Below are 21,801 nucleotides of genomic sequence, written 5' to 3'. Positions count from 1 at the left end.
AAATGTGGAAGAGGGAGGCAGAGGAGTCAGGGTCAGAGTGAAGCGATGTGAGAAAGACTCATCAAGCCATTGACTGCTTTGAAGATGAAAAGGGGCCACAAGTCAAGGAATGCAGGCAGCCTTTGGAATCTGCAAAAGGCAAGAAAATAGACTCTCCCTTTGGCCTCCAGAAAGGAACACTGCCTGCTCACACCTTGATTTTAGCCCAGTTGAGACCCATTTCAGACATCTGACCTCAGACTCTAGGATAATACATTTGTGTTCTTTCAAGCCACTAATTTTGTGGTAATTTGTTACAGTAATAGTGAAGACTGATACAGGTATGGAAAAAGCCTCCATAAAGAAGAAATTACAAATGGCTCTTGAACATATGAAAAAATGCTCAACCTTCATTCATAATAACTAAAACTAGACAGAGATTAGAAAGGCCACAATAAAAAGAACAAAGTTGGAGGGCTTACAAGACCAGATATCAGGGTTTACTATGAAGCTACAGTGATCCAAGATGGTGTGGTAGAGTACCCAAATAGAAAAATAAACTAATGGAAGAAAAAAGTCCAAAACCAGACTTGCACATAAAATACCGACGCTCAATTTACAACCAAGGAGCCTCCAAAATTCAATGAGGAGATGATGAACTTTTCAATAACTGGTTCTGGAGTAGTTTTCTTAAAACTAATTTGAGATGAATTTCAGGGCTAACTGTAAAAAACAAAGAATAAAGCTTCAAGAAGAAAACATAGGGGAGTATTTTCATGACCTTGTAATAGGCAAAATGTTTTCAGTAGGGCACAAACACCTCAAACCATTAAAGAAAAGACTGATGAAATAGACTTCGTTAAAATTAAGAATATCTATTTATCAAAAGATATCATTAAAAGAACAAAAGAGTAAGTGACTGCCTAGGAGATGTTCACAATACACATAATCCAACAAAGGTCTTGAATCCATAAGATAAAGGAGCTCTACAAATCATTAAGAAAAACACAGACAAAACCCACTCTAAAACAATGGGCAAAGTCTTTGCACTAGACCAGAGAAGCTACCCCAGTGGTCTGCAAGCATGTGAAAAGGTGCTCCGCGTCACTGGTTACCAGAGAAATGCAAATTAAAGTCAGAGTGAGACTCCATACTGCACACTCAGCAGGATGGCCTAATCAATAAGACTGAAAACACCTAGCAAGGATACGGCACAATCAGAACTCTGATATGTTGCTGGTAAGAGTGTAAATTGGTACAATTACTTTGTAAAACTGTTGAGCAGAATCTATTAATGCTATACATATGACCTAGCAACACAGAAATCCTACTCTTAGTTATGTACTCAAGAGAAATAGATATATATGTTCACCAAAAGGCATGTATAAGAATGTTCATAGCTTTATTCACAATCTTCAAACTGGAAATGCTCAAATGCTCTTCAAAGTTGAATGGATAAATAAGTTGTAGTATATTCGTAAGTGAAATATTACTGATGAGTAAAAAAGAACTATTGCTACCCAGGGAATGGATGATTCTTATGGACACAATGTGTTGAACAAAAGAAGCCACACAAAAGAGTTCACACTGTATGACACTGTTTATATGAAGTTTAAAAAGAGGCAAGACAGAAGCCAGAATAGTGGTTACTTCTGGGGGTGGGGTACTGACTGAGAAGGAGCATGATCTGGGGTGGGTGCTGGAAAAGGTCTGTATCTTGTGCTGGGTGATGGTTTCTTAAGTATATACATATGTAAAACCTCAGCAAACGGAACTCTTCAGATTTGTGCACTTTACTATACATACACTGTACTTCAATTCAAAAAGTAAAATAAACCAAAATCATCCTGAGTAGTTTTTCACCTTTAAATTGGCAAAAATCCAAAAGTTTCCTAACACACTATTAGGAAGGCTGCAGGAACAGGCACTCTTATACATACTGCCGGTGGGAGTGGAAAATGGTATAATTCCTATGGAGGCCAAGTTTTGCAGTATCTTGAAAAATAACAAATATGCTTACTCTTTGATATGATAATTTTACTTTCAGGAATTTATCCTACAGCTACACTCACCCACACATGAAATAACATATATACAAGGTAATTCACTACATCATTACTTGTAATAAGCAAAAGACAGGAAATCACCTAAATGTCCATCAACAGGGCACTGATTAAATAAATCATGGTACATAGGTATGCTGGAATATTATGTAGTTATATGTAATAACGAACTAGAAAGGCTTTTATACTGATATGGAAAGATCTCCCAGATCAATTATTGAAAGAAAAAATCAGACACTAAAAAGCATGAAAAGTATACTACAATTTATGTAAAAAGGGGGGGATAAAAACATATCTTAGTATGCTCTTATGTATGCAAGAAGAAACTAGAAAGATACAGAAGAAACTAATAAGAGGCATTAGCTGCACAAGTGGCAGAAGGGTTTTGAGGCCTGGATAGATGGGAGCTAAAGCAGGAGGGAAGTTTTCCATTTTAAACCTTTTCGTGCTTTTTAAGTTTTAAATAATGCACATGTATTAACTACTCAAAAATTAAATACATAAAAATTTTTTTAAAGAGAAGGGACAACGCAAGAGGGAAGAAGAATCTTAAAAGGGGTGGGAATCTCAGAAGGTAGAGAGGGAAGTGTGATGACAACACAGTGTCATCGATGTCATGATTTTATCTGGTTATTACACAGAGAACTACTTAATCTGAACCAGATTACCTATAATCTAAATATACAGAAGAACTTGCCAGCATGAAAAGGAACTAAACATTGAAATGAAGAGATGAAATAATCTTCTCTGGTGACCTTAAAAACAGGCCAGAGTGTCACGGTCTGCAGGAAGGCAGCAGCAGGCAGTAGACCACAGGCTCTGGTGTTAGAGGCCTGGGTTAAACACCTGACACACAGATTCCTCCTGACTGGATAACCTGGCAGGGCAAACTGCTCAGCCTAAGCTTTAGCTTCCCTCATCTAGAAAACAGGGTTAACCACAGTGCATCAGTCTGGTATGAGGATTAATTTGGACAATATACATAAAGCATTCACTCTCTGCCCATCCCACTGTGCACAGGACCATACAAGTCTGTCCTTGCCTCTAAGCTCTCTACAAGGCCCTGGGGTTGGAGGTATTGCCTCCCAGAGCTACAGACAGTGTCAAAATGAGTTAGTTCTCTATTAAATTCTTACATGACCCCACTTAATGGGTCTCAGGCCATGCATGGTCAGCTATTCTGCCACACATATCACAGAGGTACAAAGGTTCAACAATTGGAAACTATCAGTGAAATGAAAATAAATAAATAAAAGATCATTGCATAGATTACAGCTCCAATTTGGTAAAGAGCTGCTTTTGCTTGGAGGAGGAGGCTCTACACTTTGCTGCCAAATATCTAACCCTTTAACAATGCCGGTCTGGCAAGCGTGAGAGCTCCAGGAAAAGGCCACCAATAAAATCCCTTCCAAGGGTCTGCGTGGAGCGGCAGAGAGGAAATGCAGTCAGCTCTTTTTTCTCTGCAGGAAGGGAAGGCTGAACAACCGCACATCAGGAGAGAAGGCAAACAAATTGCCCATTCAAGCCAAAATAAGCTGCTTCTGGGGGGAAGCAAAACAGCTGGAGCCCATTCAACCAGACACGGAGGTGAGGGCCCCAAAGACAGAGCTGGGCCTGGGGAGCCTGCCCCTGGCATACAGGGATCTTTTGAGCAAGTGGTGGCCACATGCCCTCATCTCACCTCTGCTGACCTCGCCTATGCCCACGAATGGGAGCCAGCCAGCTTCGTCAGATGTGGAGGGAAATTCTGGGTGAAAAGGAAGGAAGGAAGCAAGCAAATGAACTCACAAACCTGCCAAGTTCACCTGCTGAGCACCTATTCTGTGGCAGGCACTGCGCAGGCACCTGACATATCTATGCCATCTGGAAAAACAACTTAGGGATGGGTATTGTGTTGTTGGTTTTACAGATGAGAAATCAGGCTCAGTGAGAAAGAGTGGCTGTACAAGGCACACAGCTAGAGAGTGGCCAGGCCAGCCACGGCCAATGGCTTCAGCTCTTCCTCCCTGTCACTTTAGTCTGTCCATGCCCGGCTCCAGCAGTTCTTCCCTTGTCTAAAACAGGAGCCTGCACTGCCTCTTCATCCTCTCAACAAGGGGTGACCTGGCAGCAAACACAGAACAGGTGAAGAGAAACTTCATTGGAAAACTAAGGAAAGAACCAAACCAAACTGCAAAAGAAGGGGAGAGAAAAGAAAGTTGGAAGCAAATGAAGTAGCAAAGTCGAATTACTTTGATTTCCTAAGAAGCCTCAAATGTTGCTGCTGTGGGGCTTCCCTCAGGCTGGAACCCGGAGGTCCCGAGCCTGGCCTGGGGCAGCAGATAGCAGAATCCTGACCTGGAGCAAATCTGGGCCGGCACTGTTTCCAGGGTTGTTGGGATTTCCAGATCCCCCAGAACGGGGTACCCAGGCTCCAGTTTACAAATCCCCTCTGCAGCTATGCTGAGATCCTGCCCCGGACCCTGACATCCTAGGTGGGGGAGACACTTCTCTCTCCAGCTTCTAGAGATTCCCACTCTGAGCCCCAGCCTTCGTATAGTCATCTTACAATTACTTCCTTAGATTATATTCTTAACACACAATAACAACAACACCAACACCAGCTAACATCTACGGAGCCTACTTTTGTGTCAGGCACTGTTAGCACTTTACATAACCACCCTATGAGGTCAATAATATGATCTTCCAGATGAGGCAATGGAGACACAGAGAGGTTAAGCCATTTATACAGGGTCACACAGCTCACGAGAGGAGGAACGAGGATTTGAATCCAGGTGATATGACCCCAGTGGCTGTGCTCTTCTTAACCACTCCCCATCTGGCCTTGGCCTCAAAGATATGAGAGCATGGAAGGAGCATTCTTAGAAGTCAGGCACACAGCTCTATCATTTACTGCTGCTTATCTCTGGGCAACTTGTTTAACCTCTGAGTTTCAGTTTTCTTCTCCATGAATTGGGTACAACAAATATGCTTCATGGCGTTCTGTCCATTCTAAGACAGAGAAGCCCCTGAATTATATTCTTTCACCCGTCTCTCTTTTCCCCTCCCCTCTGATTTGTCTGTTGTGCATTCACTAGACATTAAGGCTGCCTCTACCCTTGAGCAAAGTTTGGCTTCTCTATATTCCGTCTTTCTATAACTATCTTGTGCCTGTCACGTGTGTGACCCAGCACCAGGCATGGAGGGGCTGGATCTCAGGGATGAGACTGAAGGCAGGGAAATTCACCTGAAGTAAGCGAGGGCAGGAGGGCGGAGAGGGAGCTGGCTGAGAGAGCCAGGCTTTCAGCTGGTAGGAACTCTCCTCCTCCTCCAGCTTGTCTCCCTCTTGCTGGCCTCCTGCCAGGGCTAACAGGAGGCTTCTGGTCACTTCCTGCTGCACAGCTTGCACCCTGCAGGGCACCCACTGAGGGCCCCATCTCCCCAGTGGCGGGGAGCCTCTGATCCCAGCACGCACGCTGGCAGGTGGACATGTCCAGAGTCCCATGACTGGGCCCACCTTTCCTGACCCTGGAACCATTCATTCAGCAGATTGTGAGCCAGGCCCCAGGCCTTGGGGACAAAACAGAAAAGAAGAGATCTGCCCTCGAGGAGATCACCAGCATGCCATGCCCTGCTCTCCCACTGCCGCTGCTGCTTTCCTCACCTGGGTAGTAATGCTGGACACATTTCCAGAATGTTATCATTTCTCTCTCCCAACCAAGAATTACTTCACTGGAACAGTTACACTAACAAGTGATTCTCCCCTCTCCCCACCCTGACCAAGAGAAATGAAAAAGAAATGGAATTACTAATTAATTATTTCTTACACATCCCCTATATAGTACCAGGTATGTCACATGCATCATCTCCTCTAATCCTCACAAGAAAAATCCTGCAAGGTGGAATTATCCCCTTCACATAAATGAGGGGAAAAAATGGAAGCTCATGCAGAGATGGAGCCGGTTTAAACCAAGGCTGTCTGCCTGCAGAGTCTATGCCCTAGGCTGCCTGTCAGCTCAGCCTGCCACCCTGCTGGCTCTGGCCCCCTCCTTCAACTGGATTTTCTTCTTTCACGAATTTAGATTCCCTGCAATCTTATTGTTTGTGCTGGTCCCAGAGGAAGCCAACCTCTCTCCCAGTCCAGTGACAGCAGCAGCAGCAATATCCTAGGCACCGCCTCTGACTCTTTGATTAGCTTGTCTTAATTACACCCGGGCTGAAGCAATTCCGGTATAAAGTGGCTGGTGTTGCAAAGCACACAGGTTTGCTGTTACATTTTCTCACTCCCTCTCTGACTCCAGCCCTTTTTACTCCCCACTCTCCTCTGCTGGCTGGCAGCCTACCTCCTCCGCTGTCCTTGGTTCTGCCTCCTTGCACATCACATTCAGGCCTGCAAAGCATTGCTTCAAACTGCTGCCACCCCAGGCAGCTGAGTGAGCCAGTCTAGCTTAATTCAGAAAACAGTGCTTGAGTCTCTGTTGAGGGCCAGGCACTGTTCTGGGTGCTGCAAATAAGCAGGAAGCAAAAGGAAAACACAGGGGCCTTGCCCTTCAGAAGCTGAGAGTCAGAGGCTGGGAGAGGGACAAGCACAGAACAAACATCACTTACTCAAGGCAGACAGCCATGGGGTTGTAATAGAGTCCTAAAATATCGGGGCTGGAGGGAACCTTGGTCTCCTATTTTAACCCCTCCATGTCACAGATGGGAGACCTAAAGCCCAGAGGAGGGCAATTATTTGAACTAATGATATCAGATAATAGCAACTAGCTCTTCTAAAGCCCTTACCAGGAGCTAAGTGCTTTACATATTTTAACTCCTTTAACCCTCACAACAACCCCGACAACTCTATGAGGAAGACGCCACTGCCGTCCCCATTTTAAAAACGAGAAAAATGAAGCATGGAGGGCTAAGCACCTTGTCTGAGTTCACACAGCGAGTAAGTAGAAGCCTGCACTGAACTCAGGTAGTCGGGCTCTACACTGTCTCTTTAACATACTGAGTCTACCTGTTGAAGTAATGAGAAGGCTTCTTGAAGGAATTACGCACAGGCCTGATTATAAAAACAGTGAACCTTGGTTATCCAGAGTCAGTCAGAGGAAACCTCAATCAGTCAGGCTCGGGAGCTCTGGAGTGCCATGAAACACAAGGCAGCAAGGGCAGTGAGCCGAGCCCCCTGTCTCCAAAGAAAGAGCCAAGCAAGGGGAAAGGACTCGGTGCAAAGGATTTATTCAAGAACCAGGAACAGCCCAATTCTCTTCCCCCTTTACGTCTGGCTTTCTACACATGATGCCCCCAGTCTGTAAGATCTTTAGTATCCCCAAATGCTTCCTGAGGCAGGGAGGCCAGCTCAGGCACCTTTTTGAATAGAAATGTTTAGAAAAAGGGCTTCTAGCAAAGCCTTGGTCAACAAAGGTTTCCATTTCCCAGACTCTCCCCCAACCGACACACATGTGTGCACCCTGGCCTTTGGTTAACTAAGAGTCCTCCAATTCTGCCAATGAGTTTTATAATAAACACGGTTATCAGTATACTAATTACTTACCAATCACTGCTAGATTATGCTCTGAGCCACAGGAGACCTGTAAAAGGTAAGAAAATAAGTTGTATTAGACAGAAAATATATTTCAGCCATTATATTTTGTGATCGGAGTTATTTTTTAATGATACTAACATCCATTTTTTGGCAAATTTTAGGAAGTAAGCAAAAAAGGAGCACCATATACAAAAGACTATAATTAAAATACACTCACGACTACATAAAAAGAAAAAGTGAAAACTCAAAAAACCATTGAATGGAAATACACCAAGATGTTAAACTATTGGTTCCTAGGCAAAGACCATAAGCGATTTTTTAAAAAATCCTTTCTTCTTTCTACTTGTTTGTATTTTTCAAACTTTCTATAATGAGCATGTGTTACTATAAAAATGGAAATATAAAGCAATACAAATGACAGTTTTGGAAAACTGAGCTAAAAAAGTCAATCACTCTCATCTGGACTGATAAAATGAGCAAAGAAATCAGTGGAAACAGACTTGCAGGAGGAAAAATGCTTGACTCTTCCTCATCTGCTCACTTTCCCTTTCACCTTCCAGCCACACAAACTACCTGCAGTTCTCTGAACACAACACGTTCTCTCAACACCTCCGGACATTTGCACATGCTGTTTCTCTGCTGGGAATGCCCTCTCCTCAACTGCCTACCTAGAAAACTTCTAATCATCCTTTAAAATTTCAAAGCATCCAGAGACTCCCTTGCTGTTACTCCTAGGCAGACTTAAGCACTCCTTCCATTATGCGACTTACTTATATGTATTCCCACTGCACCAATCATGTTGTTGTCTTCTACATTTTTTCCTGTCTCCTCACTAGGCTGTTTGTGCCTTGAGAATAGCACTGAGTCTTGTTCCCCTCTGTATTACAAAGATGGACTGTACAAGGCTTGGGGCTCAGTTAACACCTCCTAAATGAGAGAATGAATGAAAGAACAAAGTACCTAAAGAACAAATACCTAATACATAAAAGACAATCATTTGGGGTTCTGAATCCAGTGTTTGTATCCAGTAAGAGACACTTCTTGCCTTTCAGTCTCTGCATGTCCCATATGCTACCAGAAGGAAGTGATTGGCAATATAAGAGTATAAATGGTTCCTCAGGTACTAATTAAAGACTCTGGAGAAGCATCATGTGACATTTATCAGGATGCTCACTTTAGCTCCTGGCAAGAAAAAGGCTTCAGGTACTCATAGAATGTCAACTGGAAGAGCCCTGGAGGTCATCTGGTCCAATCTTTAAAACTACGAGGAGAAAACAGGTTTGGGGAGAGGAAATAACTTGCCTCAGGTGCCAGAGGAAGTGTCTGTCAAAACTAAGACTGGAGCCTCTCTGATTCCCTGATTCTCACACAAGTTCCTTTCCTGGTGCTATAGCTTCTCACTCTTTCCCAGTGAAAAACCACTTGGAAATGATATTCAAAGGTAATTGGCACAGGCCCCCAACAGTCAAGGTAACAGGCTCAAAAGGCATTTGAGCATTGGAAGCCAAATAACCACTGGTAGGCGAGAAGGGGCAGCAAGGCTCCTGAGGCCTTTCTCTTTGTAAAAGGTATGTGTCCAGGATCTCAGCTTCCACAGGAAAGAGGGCTACCCACATTTAGGTGGATTCCCTGACACTGTCTGGCAAAAAAGCACCTGTGTATTTTACCCCAGTAAATAAATCCAGGGTGACTGGTTTCTGAGCTCCTTTGAGGCAGGTTCTCTATCTGATTTATCTGAGGGGTCCCCCCAGGCCTCACCTAAGCCATACACACAGCACATGTTCATCATATGCTTCCTGGTTATACTGAGTCTGGTTCCCTAGGTTCTGTCATAGGAAGCTGCTTAGGTTGAAGAACTGGGAAAAAACTCAGATGTCTATCAACAGGAGAATTCTATGTAAATTATGGTAGAGCCATTTGATGACTTGGAAATTATTATGTAGCCTTGGAAAATGATGTTTACAATAAAGGAAAATACTCATGATATCCTATGAACTGAAAAACCACATAAAAATTGTATATGTAACATGACCTCAACTCTATAAGAAAACATGAATAAATGACTGGAAGGAGTTATTCCAAAAAGTTAATAGTGATAGCCTCTGGGCTAAGGATAAGGAAGGCATTATGAGTATGGTTTTCCCTTTGACTTTTTCTATGCTTTCTAAGTTTTATATGCTATTTTTATAATCAGAAAAATTATCTATTAAAAAAAATAAATATAATGCAGTTCCAACCATAGAGGGGGAAAAAATCCTTCCTGGCTATAAAATAAATATGCTATAAAACCTGATATGCTCTGAAACAGTGGGGAAGATAGATTTGAAGGAAACAACTAAATTATAAGGGTAGCTGCATCATGGTGATAAGATTGTAAGATTTTTTTTTTCCTTCTATTTTCTATTTTTCAAACATTCTTTAACTGGTGGTAGCAGTAGGGCAGCTAGTGGTGGTGGTGGGAACAATAAGAGCAGGAATTAAAGCCACCACATAGGACTTCCTAGGTGGCACAGTGGTTAAGAATCCACTTGCCAATGCAGGGGACACGGGTTTGATCCCTTCTCCAGGAAGATTCCATATGCCGCAGAGCATCTAAGCCCGTGAACTACAACTATTGAGCCTGTGCTCAAGAGCCCGTGAGCCACAACTACTGAGCCCATGTGCCGCAACTAGTGAAGCCCTCATGCCCACAGCCCATGCTCCGCCACAAGAGAAGCCACTGCAGTGAGGAACCCGTGCATCACAATGAAGAGTAGCCCCCGCTCACCGCAACTAGAGAAAGCTCAGGTACAGCAATGAAGACCCGACACAGCCAATAAATAAATAAATAATAAAAATAAAGCCACCACATATTGAGGACTCGTGCCAGTTGTCACACCAAGGCTCTTTATAAACACTACCTCATCTTACTCATCATGATAATCTTTTCAGGTAGGTTTGACTTTGCTCATTTTAGAGAGAAGAGAACTGAGGTTTACATACGTTACATAACTTTCCTTGCTTGCTAAGTGGCAGCCACAGAACTAAAACTCAGGTTTGCCTGATCTCCAAGCTCATGTTCTGTACTGCTAGGTCACGCTACCTTTGTTTTTTAAAAAGTAAAGTTATTTCATTTTACAAAATGCAGGCAGAAAGGGCCTGCCTCTGACTGCCTGGGCTTACCCTGGGGCTGCGGGCTGCAGAGCTGACCAAGCTTGAAGACCAGGGGCTTCCAGAAACAAGTCACTGACAAATGCCAGCATTAGGCATCAGACGCTGCTGTGAATTAATGAGCGAGGCAGTGATGAATGGATTTTGTCAGGGCCATGTAGCACTTGAAGCTTGAAGCTCCCCGCTGTTTCTTGCTGTCTGTGCATTGGCACAGAGGTCAGGAGACTGAACACCATGGGCCACAAAATCCCAGTGCTACACTCCAACAAGATTGTATCAATGACCATTTGCTTCATATGCGTCTTTCAGCATCTTCCCACTGCCCAGCATTCCAGAAGACTCCGTGAACAATGGCAGTGAGCCCATGAAAAAGAGATTCAGAGCCAGGAAGTCAGGTGAATTCTAGGTCCTCTGCTTTCTGGCTCTCAGACCTTTGGCAAGGTATTTAACTTCTGGAGCCTCAGCATTGTCAGGTGTAAAAAGTAGAAAACAGTATCTTCCCATGTGCCTTACAGAATTGCTAGAGGACAAATGAGACAATCCGTCCCCTCATAGCTGTGGGTCTCACATTTCTTACGTATAACTCTGCACATGTCATGCCCCTATAGAAAACCCTCCACGGGATCTCAGCATTGGAAGGGCAAAGTCTAAAGTACTCGACATGGCTTACAAGGCTCTCACGAGTAGGCCCCTGTTTACCTCTCTGGCCTCACTTCTTCCTCCTGCTACTCATGAACTCTCAACCCCAAATAACATATTCCCTTTTTTCCATTCACACTACATTTTCTGTAAGAGTATCATGTGATTTCAGGCTTTTATGCATGCTATTCTTGACTTAACTTCCCTTTCTCTCATGGTCCACCTAGAAAAATCCTTCAAGATTGCTTAAATTACCTCCTGGTAAAGCCTTCCCTGACTTCTCAAAGCAGAGCCAGCTGCTCTACCCTGGCTATTCCCACAGCACCATGCATCATGGCCCTTACCACACATGAGATGTCTGTTTATGAACTGTGCATGTTAAGCACCTCTGTATCTCAGAGATCCAGCAGGATGCCTGCCCAGTAACGTCTCTGCCACACAGCCCCAGGTATAGGGCATGAAGGGGCCCAGGCAAAGATAATGGCCCAGAGAAGTTAGATGGTCCCCAAACAAGTGTGAGTAGTGGTGTGGAGACTCCAGCCCAAACGGAGACAGGCACTGAGATGCACAGTGAGGGCAGGAAGGGAAGGGCAGTACAAGAATAGGGTGTAGAGACGATGGGGTATTGAAAGCACAGGACTGTTCCAGGAACCTAGTACAGCAAAGCACAGTGGGCCAGCAAAAGAGGTCAGTCCTAGAAGACAGAGTCCCACAATAGAGAAAGTGGGTTCTGGCCTGCTGGTTGGAGCCTTCAGGATATGGGGGGCACACCTCCCCAACAGTGAGGGGTGGGGGACAGAGGGGCCTGTGGAAAGTTGTCCTGTCTCAGTGCTCCTCAAGCACTAGAGGGTCTTCTCTGTTCAGGCAACTCAGCCTGAGGAGGCAGAGCTACAGAAAACAATTTCCAAAGCCCCAACTGCCGCAAGGACAAGAGCTCCCCTCCTGCCAAGCTAGACTGCATCAGTTCTTGTGAAGGGAGACGCCACTCCCCTTGGGGCTGGATCCCACTAAAAACAGTTGGACAGGGATGAACTGGAGCAAGAATTGACTGGTAGTAGCTGCCCAGTAAATATATGCTGAATACATTACTTGGTTGAATGAATGACGAAATGCATAAGCAAAAATTAGATTCATGTGAAAATATTTGCCAAATGTTAAATGTGAGTGCTTTAGTTTCCACCAGTACACTTGTACCATTTCTAAAAACAGCTGACTGGCTTTTATTGACTGCTTATGACCAGGTACCTGGATAATTGCTTTCCCTGTATTATTTCATATAAACTTATACCAAAGCTAAGATTCTTTTGTTACAACCGTTTTACAAATGAGGCAATTGGGGTTCAGAGGTAAGGTAACTTACCAGTGTCTTACAGCTGGTGGACATGCAGGATTCTGTGATCGTTCTCATTCAACCTTTCTGCCCTGTTAACTCTCTAAACCCTTCCTATTCCCATACAGCATGGAAATAAACGGCCACCCAGTTCTTACATCTCTGTGCCAATTAACAAGGGCTCTTCTGCTGGGAATGCCCCAGATTTACAAGGCTCAAACATCTTCCTGGGACTAGAAGTACCCACCTCTGGACTGATCAAGGGCTGTTCCAGGGCTTTTTCTTGGAGGAAATGGCTGTAACATGGCAACAAACATTTGTCCTGTGCCCTCACCATGGAAGCTATCACCTCTTGGGGAACTCCCCCAGGCTGTTCAACACTGCTCACTTTTAACGGGGAAATCAGAGGGGGGCAGGGTGCGACCAGGACTCAGGGGAAGAAGCAATGAGATTCCAAGGAGCGGAATCAGACAGAGGCCAGGCCCCGAAGCTGGTCCCCATCACCAACCAGGGACCATTCTCTGCTCACTCCCAGCGGCGGAGTGGCAGCTCAGGGACCACCCCGGCGTGCAGCAGCCTGAGGAGCCTACTGATTGGTTCCACCTCTCGCCAATGGGCCGGGGCGCCGGCCGATGCTATGGCAACGAGGCGCACGTGTGCAGGCACGTGACGGCGCGGGGTAGGGGTACCCCGTCCATTCCGTTGGGGACTCTGCGGAGGGAGGGCTTCGGCTGCACAGGCCAGGCTCCCACCTTCACGGCCAGTTCTTGGCAAGCGCCGCCCGGCCCGGGGGAAGAAGCAGGCTGGGAAGCAGCCCCAGAATGGCAGCCTCCCTCTGGCCGGGGTTAACAAGGAAGGGAACGGGCTCCTCAGTGCGGCCTTTGCGAAATTCTGCCCTAACCCAGTTGCCATCTGCGTAGAACTCTGGAGAGACAAACCAGAATTTCCAAACCTGTTAGAAAAGCAGGCTGGGAGGCTGGGCATGTCTTACAGCAAACTACAGCCCTGTCAACCAACGGAGTTTTACACCTGGGCTCAGAAATAGCCTCAAAGGAGATCCTGGTGACAGCAGAGAGGCAGCAGAGTTGCTTGCTTCTGGAAGCATCTAACCTTACAAAGGCACCTTTAACTCCCTTTGTGAGAGCTTCAGCTTTTGACTGAAGCCTAGATGTCAAAGGAGACCAAAAAAATGAGACTTCTGGGCCCAGAAGCTCCATCTTGTCCTCTACCTCAAAGAAAAGACCAGGAGTAAAGAAGCCATTCTCTCTGCAAAGCCCATTCTTTTTTTTTTTTTTCCTTCACATTCTATACCTAAGAAAATAAGTCTTAAACTGAGTCCTACTACATTCTCAAATGGAGAAGTTGGGGTGGGGAGGAAGAGAGCTAAAATTTGCGAAGTGCCTGAATGCCAGGCATATGACATTATGGAATTTCTGTCTTCCTACTCAGCAGGTCAACAAACACACTCAGAGAAGTTAAATAAGTCACACAGGGCTACACACCCAGGTTGGCCTTGATCCAAAGCCTGTGAGCTTAACCACTACACATCCTGCCCCTCTTCTTCTGATACTGGTACCAGACTGCCCCAGTCCCTAAGGCTCAAACTCTCAAGTGACTAGCAGCTTTCTGACTCTTTTATATCTCTCCTACTGTCTCAAGATCCTGTTAATTTTGCCTTCTCAATGTCCTGTGCCTTCTCAATTTTTCAGCTGCTCCCACCTTAGTTCAGTCCTTTTCACTCCAACAGGATGCTTTTAAGAGTTATCTAAAAGTGTAGCTTTTGCATCCATTATTTGCACCATTCTCCCTTCTCCATACCATTCCAAACCTTACCAACTTTACAAGACTCAGTTTAAAACCCACTGCCTTGAGGAAGTCTCCCAGATCATCTCAGCCCCTAAAAGATCTGCCTTCTCTCAAATCCTACCACTTGCCTTGGCTGAAGTTTGCTTTTGTCAGATCTCCTTTGTACTGTTAATAATTTGAGTGTGGGGATAGGGCATGTCTTCCCAGGCAGTGTGGGGTAGTGGGAAGAGCTGTAAGTATGGAACCAGAAGACCTGGATTTGATTCCTTGCCCTGCCACTTCCTGGTCATATGACCTTGGGTAAACCTCTTCAGTTGTCTGGACTTCAGTTCCCTCATCTTTAAAATGGGATAGTAACAAATAAGTGAATCTCATACATCCTAAAACCTCTTCACACCACCCCCCAACTTCTACAGAATAAAATTCACTTTGAGTATGACCCCGTTCTGCAGATACAATTCCAGAACATATAAAATATATAATTTGGGAACATGTAAAAGGAAACTATAAGTATTAGGAACTGGCATAGGTTCATTATGAACAGTTCATTTCACTTTTCAACAGTTATTCTACTGGCAGATAAGGAGAGGATTTGAGAAATGTCTACTGAATTAGAATTTAATATACACAATTAAACTAGCCAGGCACTCAGAATGCTTGTTTTTCCCATAGTGCACTTCTAAGAAAATTCCTTTCTCCTAAGTTGCTATATTGCCCTTGTGTGTACCTGTGGCCTAATTGGTGTGGATGGGCTATGGATGGATACCTGCCCAAAGTAGGTTAATGCACAGATTGGCCACAGCCTGTGAAATGTCTTAATGTGAAAATTCCGCCTGAAAAAGGTTGTAGGGTGTGGGTCCCCTAGGTGGTAGCTGGAGCGGTAGCTGGAAAAAATAGACCCAAGAAAGGTTAATATACGGAGGAGCTGCAGGTAGAAGAGTCAGAAGCAGAATGAACACACAAAAGAAGAGTAGCTAAGTCACTGGAATGTGAGATTTCTAGGTCCCATTGCTGACAATGCAAGAAAGTCTAGATTTTTGAGCTGCCTTGTGTTCTAAGTGACATTCCGGTTGTTCTTTTATAAGGCATTTGCTTCACCTGTTTCCAGTGCTTATGCCCATCCTTAGAATCCTACGTAAACTGAGAGTATCTCTGATCCTTACAAACTAAAAGCGCCTAACACAACAATGTATCTGAATTTCAGCAAAGGCAACACCAGTAAGTAACTTACCCTTGAGAACAGGATACAGCCATGTCAGCTGAACAACCAACCTCAAAGACAGGTAATTAACAGATTCAGGCCAGCCAAATATCCTACAGCATGCTTCTTTAAAAAACTGAACTCTTTCCCTAATAGCCAAGACAGGCTGAAAGTTTAAAAGACTGCCAATACCAAGGGTTGGTGAGGTTGTGGAATAACTGGAAATCTCTTACATTGCTGGCAAGAATAAAAATTCAACAACTGCACTGAACAATTATTTGGCAGTATCTACTAAAGGTAAATACATACACACACACACACACCAGGAGGCTCAAGTACCCAAAATAAATGATTACTTACTTCCATCAAAAGACATGTGCTACAATTACTGTCTCAATGACAAGGAGTTTGCACTGCTCGTCCAGCGCACAGAAGGCTTTTCTGGACTAGATGTGGCTCCTTTGTGTCAGGAAGCGGCGGTGGGCCCCCTCCATGCCATGCCAGCCACAGACCTTTCAGCCATTATGCCCAGCCAGTTGAGACCTGTTACATATCAAGACTTTGAAAATGCTTTCTGCAAGATTCAGCCTAGCATATCTCAAAAAGAGCTTGATATGTATGTTGAATGGAACAAAATGTTTGGCTGCAGTCAGTGATAACTTCTTTAAAAAAAATGTAATGAATGTTGGCACACACACATAAAACCTGCTACATAGGGTATAGAGCCCCTTTCCAGTAGTGTTTAAATCGCAAAGGGTACTGGGGAAGAAGACGATTAAGTTGCATCTTTAGAGTCAGGGTAGATTTGGAGGAAAAATGCATCCAGTGAGAGCTTCTGATGTGAAAGCCCCAGATGACAGAAAGCACCTGCTGATGCTCAGTTCGGTTCCACCTAGACAACACTCACCAAGGAGCAAGGCGCGAATGTGTTGATTTCAGAAGGACATGAACCTCGTGTGTTGATTCCATTCTGCTGTTCTTGAGATTTAGTTGCTGTCAAGTGCCTGGAGTGGTGCTTTATTTTTTGTTTGCCTCACAATTACATTGGTGGCATGTGCTAATATAAAGAGCTTTAACTTCAAACATTATTGGACTAAAGAGATGAACAGTTGTGTTTCGACAGAAAACCAGATTTTTGCCATTTTAAGAGCAACAGTATTCCTCAATCCTGTCTGTTCTGCAGTATTAAGCTAAGAACAGGTAAAACAGGGTAACGGTAATCTGGACCTTAATTTCTGCAGTTCATTTCTTTTAATGTTCTTGTCTGCAAAAACTCAGGAAAGTGATTGTGATTTGTACAGTACCTCAAAGGAATGTGTTGAAAGCACTATGTACTGCTGAGAGTAATGGGATAGGCTTCAATGTTACTTTATATTAAATGTATGTTTACCTCAACAATTGGAAAATAGCAAGGAAAATTACTTTGAATGTATCCAGAAAAATACTGACGTGTGATACAACTGAATATTTACAGTTTAAAGTAAAAATGGAAGGATTTTTTTTTAAGGTTCTTTCACTAATTATGGGGAATTAACCAGAGCAGAATAATTCTTTATATCAATACCTGCAAGAGTTCTTCGTACATTGCTCCTTGATAATGAAGTGAAAATGTTCTTAAAAGGTACACTGGTTAATGGAGAGCTACTTATTCAGTTTGTGTTAGTGTCTAGAACAGTCAGCCACAAGACCTGTTTAGGACCCTGAAAGTCACAGTACCTAAAAACTAGGACTGCCTTTTCCTGCAGAGGTTGTAATGATGGTAGTGGTGGTTTGCAAGTTCTCTCTGAAAACTGCTGGGAATGGTGTCATTCTGTTCACTAATCTAGCTTATAGGCTTGCCATGCTGTTTGACAGAATGCAGAAGATAGCAACCAAAACAAACAAGCAAACAAATAAATACAAAAGCAAGCAACCAACTTATATATATCCACAAAGAATATATCTACGTCCCCTTTCCTTCTTTTGGACTCCTCTCTTGTCAGTGCAATTCTGCTTCTCATTTTGAAATCTGGGCTGTAGTGCTCCCACATTCATTTCTACCTCAGTTTTGTTACATTTCTCTTGGAAAGTGAAGTAGAAAATTGGAAGCAGACAGACAGACAGACAGACACACACACACACACACACACACACACACACACACACACACACACACACACAAATATAGCTTGCCAAACATGTTACTTTGTTTTCTTTCATCTTTGACCATGAATCTAGTTTCCAAAAAACATCAGTCATCACTTCCACCTGAGTCCACCCCATCCCAATAGCATATGTGGCATTTTTCTTAATTTCCCATTTCTCTTCTGCTCCCCACCAAGTTGTTCTTTGTATCCTTCAATGCTCTGTGTGCAACTTTTCATTGCTAGCTGACTGATGTTCGGCAATGCCTCTGAACAGACATAGTGTAGGCTGTAGCCCTCCAAAGCCACTGCCCGTGCATAAGCAGAACAGCCTGGCTTTTTGAATGTATTTTTCCTGTTTTTTATTCCCCCCTCTTCCTTCCTTTTTTTTCTGAGAGATGCAGTAACAAAACTGTTGCAAAGCACTGGCATTTTATATATTCAAAAAGTGATGTACATTTTTAAAAATTTTAAATAAATGTAATGAGAAGCCCTAAAAAAAAAGACATGTGCTAGAATGTTCACAGCTGCTTTATTCATAATACATAAAAACATAAAATTATCCAAATATTAATCAGCAATAGACTGAAGTGTAGTATAATCAGAATACTTTATAACAATGGGGAAAAAAACCCCTACTGCTATTCAAAACATGGATAAATCTTCAAGAATAGTGGTGAAGATAAGAAACCAGACACAAAAGAGTAAATATTATAAGAAAGACATTATCTACATGAAGCTCAGAGATAGGCAAATCTGGGACTTCCTTGATGGTCCAGTGGTTGGGACTCTGCACTCCCAGTGGGGCCCCAGTTTTGATCCCTGGTCAGGGAGCTGGATCCCACTTGCCTCAACTAGGAACCCACATGCTGCAACAAAGATCCCACACTCAACAATGAAGATCCCAAGTGCCGTAACTAAGACCCGGTGCAGACAACTAAGTAACTAAGTAACTAAGTAACTAACTAAATAAATAAATGTTTTAAAAAATAAATAAATAAAAATGAAAGTTTAAAAAGTAGGCAAACTTATTTCAAACAAATCATATAACTGTTCTGAAGGGGAGGGAAGAGCCAACTCTAGTAACTTTTAAACACAGTACTTTGACTAAATAAGTTCTGTTTAAAAACAAAAAGAGCTGTTAAAAACATCCTTACTCTCGCAACCGAAATGCCCATCAACAAATGAAAGGATAAAGAAGATGTGGCATATATATACAATGGAATATTACTCAGCTATAAAAAGGGATGAGATGGAGCTATATGTCATGAGGTGGATAGACCTAGAGTCTGTCATACAGAGTGAAGTAAGTCAGAAAGAGAAAGACAAATATTGTATGCAACTCACATATACGGAATCTAAAAATGGTACTGATGAACTTAGTGACAAGAACAAGGACGCAGGTGCAGAGAATGGACGGGAGAACTCGAGGTTTGGGGGGGGCGGGGGGGAGAAGGGGAAGCTGAGACGAAGCGAGAGAGTAGCACAGACATGTATATATAGTACCAACTGTAAAACAGATAGCCAGTCAGAAGCTGTTGTATAACAAAGGGAGTTCAACTCGAGGATGGAAGATGCCTTAGAGGACTGGGACGGGGAGGGTGGGGGGGACTCGAGGGAGGGTGGGGGGGGAGTCAAGGGAGGGAGGGAATACGGGGATATATGTATAAAAACAGATGATTGAACTTGGTGTACCCCCCCAAAAATAATAAATAAATAAATAAAATTAAAAAAAAAAATCCTTACTCTCTTAGCAGATTCATTTTCTTTCCATAACTGTAGGCATGTATTAATTCTGAAACTATTTTGTATATATTTTAGGACTGTGCAAATGAAATATATTAATGTTCTTGGAAGCTAGTTTTCATTGTAGATAAAGAAAACATAAATATGTAATGAGAGAGGGCAAAGAGGAACCTTCTAGAATTAGAGGTATCAATATGGACTCACAGTTTCATACCTGCACATGCACACAGGTTGAGTTAAACCAATATGAAATTGCCTAGAAGCAATGACACCCCAGCAGCAATGAGGTCACTTGGTGCACCAATCTTGGCTTTTAAATACTGTTTAAGAAGAATCAGAGCTCCTTGAAGGAATGGGTGATTTCAGGGTTGAGACCAGGAAAGAACAATTTGAGCCTGGAACATCTGTTTGTGACAGGAAGGAAGGAAGTGATTAAAGAATGACAAGGACATGTCAAAAGGACACAGAAGCTTGAAGGATCTCTCACTGGCTAAATCAGGGAAAAATTTGGACATCAAAATGAATAATGACAATAGATTATATCACTGAATAAAATACAAATTCATAAGTACATACTATACTTATGAATAATAAATAGGGGAGCAGAGAAAGCTCCTCCTTATAGTACAATGTGAAAAATTATAAACGTAAAAGGAATAATTGGGCAAGAAAATAATTTTGCAATAGTAATGGTGAATTCAGAGAATTCATTAATGGATGTTAAAGCTACTGGGCAAAAGTATGAAGAGGAACAGGATATTTACATAGTCTCACAGTGTCTCTTCACAGATAACTTCTTAATTACAAAGAAAGGAGAAAGGCTAGCTTTCTAGTAGAGAAAGGAGGCAGACACCACTCAAGTGATCGAAGTTAGCATCACTGACGATGGGATAAATTGACATCAGTTGTCTCTTCATGTGATGCATTAAAGAAACATTACTTATTCAGTATTTCTGCTGAAAGTGCCTAATGAAATCTTATCGTAAGGAAAAATCAGATAGAACCAAATTGAGGGCCATTATACAGAACAACTGTCCTGTTCTCTTAAAGAAAAAAAAATCAATGTCATAAAAGATAAGGAAAAGCTATTCCAGATTAAAGGAAGCAAAAAGACAACTAAATGCAATGTATGATCCTTGATTGAATCCTACATCAAAGTGAAAAACTGTCATAAAAGATATCATTGAGACAACTGGAGAAATATGAAGATGCTCTCTAGATTAGATAACAGTGTTCCACCAATGTTAAACTTTTAGAAAAGAGACAGAGACAGACACACACAAATGCACATAAATGTGGTAAAAGGTTAAAACATGCTGTGTCTGGGTGAAGGATTTGGAGAGTTCTTTACACTATTCTTGCAACTTTTCTATAAATTTGAAATTATTTCAAAATAAAAAGTTAAAAAATTTAAATAAGCAAAACTAATCTATAGTGAAAGTGTAGAACAGTGGTAATCTTGGGGTAGGTATATCTGAGAAGAGGCATGAGGGAGGTTTGCTGAGGTGCCTAATTTGGGTGATTACACAGGTATATACAAACGTAAATATTCACTGAGTTGAACACAAGATTTGCACATTTTACTGTGTTTAAGTTATACTTCAACTGAAACAAACAAAAAAGAAAAAAGAGAAAAGTAAAGTAAAAAGTATAGCCTTCCTTCCTGAATAATTCAGTCCAAAAGCCTAAGGAAGGAAAGTGGCCAAGCAGGGGAGTGGACAGTGGGAGCCCACATGAGGCAAGTGGCTCAGCAGGGGTGGCAGCAGCCCAGTGCGGGCTCAGAGCCTGGCTGGACAGCAGTGGCCTGGTGGGGAGTGGGATCCTGGGCAAGGAAGGTGGCTGTGGGGCTGTGGGGCAGTGGATTGGCCTCATACAGGGGAATGGAGCGAAGAAGTAAAGGTACTGAAGGTAGACGAGAAAATTGAGGTTCATGGAGATTAAGAGCCTGGTCCCAAGTCTGACCCTTGTTAAGTCATCTGACCTTGGGCATAAGGACTGCACCTCTGAGCCTTCATTTCTTCATTGTATAAGAGGTATACTAATACTTGCATCACAGAATTGCGAAGATTCAATGAGATCAAGTATGCCAAAGAACCTACCCTAGCTACTGATACTTAGAAGTAGTTCAATAAATGTTACTTTCATCTCCTATGATATCCCAACTCTTTTCATATTATAAGGCCTCTGGAAAATATGTCTTTATATGAATCTTCATTGTGATTTTAAATATTACACTTCTCTTCATAAGGGCT

General features: G+C 42.9%; 1 protein-coding gene across 12 annotated transcripts in view; it reads right to left on the bottom strand.

Moving 5' to 3' along the window:
• Positions 1-21,801, bottom strand: part of SERGEF (secretion regulating guanine nucleotide exchange factor) — a 222,787-nt gene that overhangs the window by 75,438 nt on the left and 125,548 nt on the right. For 11 of the 12 annotated variants that reach the window (XR_009055425.1, XM_057748430.1, XM_057748431.1 and 8 more), the window contains one exon: positions 7,564-7,600. Coding sequence is in view for 11 of the 12 variants with exons in the window: in XM_057748430.1 (XP_057604413.1) it covers positions 7,564-7,600 (37 nt within the window). In the remaining variant the exon portion in view is untranslated. Of the gene's footprint in view, positions 1-4,107; positions 4,146-7,563; positions 7,601-21,801 lie in introns of those variants that run through there. The other variant, XM_057748438.1, reaches the window with a different exon arrangement.

The sequence above is a fragment of the Hippopotamus amphibius genome, chromosome 9 (assembly GCF_030028045.1).
Source record: "Hippopotamus amphibius kiboko isolate mHipAmp2 chromosome 9, mHipAmp2.hap2, whole genome shotgun sequence".
Classification (NCBI taxonomy): domain Eukaryota; kingdom Metazoa; phylum Chordata; class Mammalia; order Artiodactyla; family Hippopotamidae; genus Hippopotamus; species Hippopotamus amphibius.
Note: the sequence above shows the minus strand (reverse complement) of the source record. Positions and strands in the feature narration are given on the sequence as shown.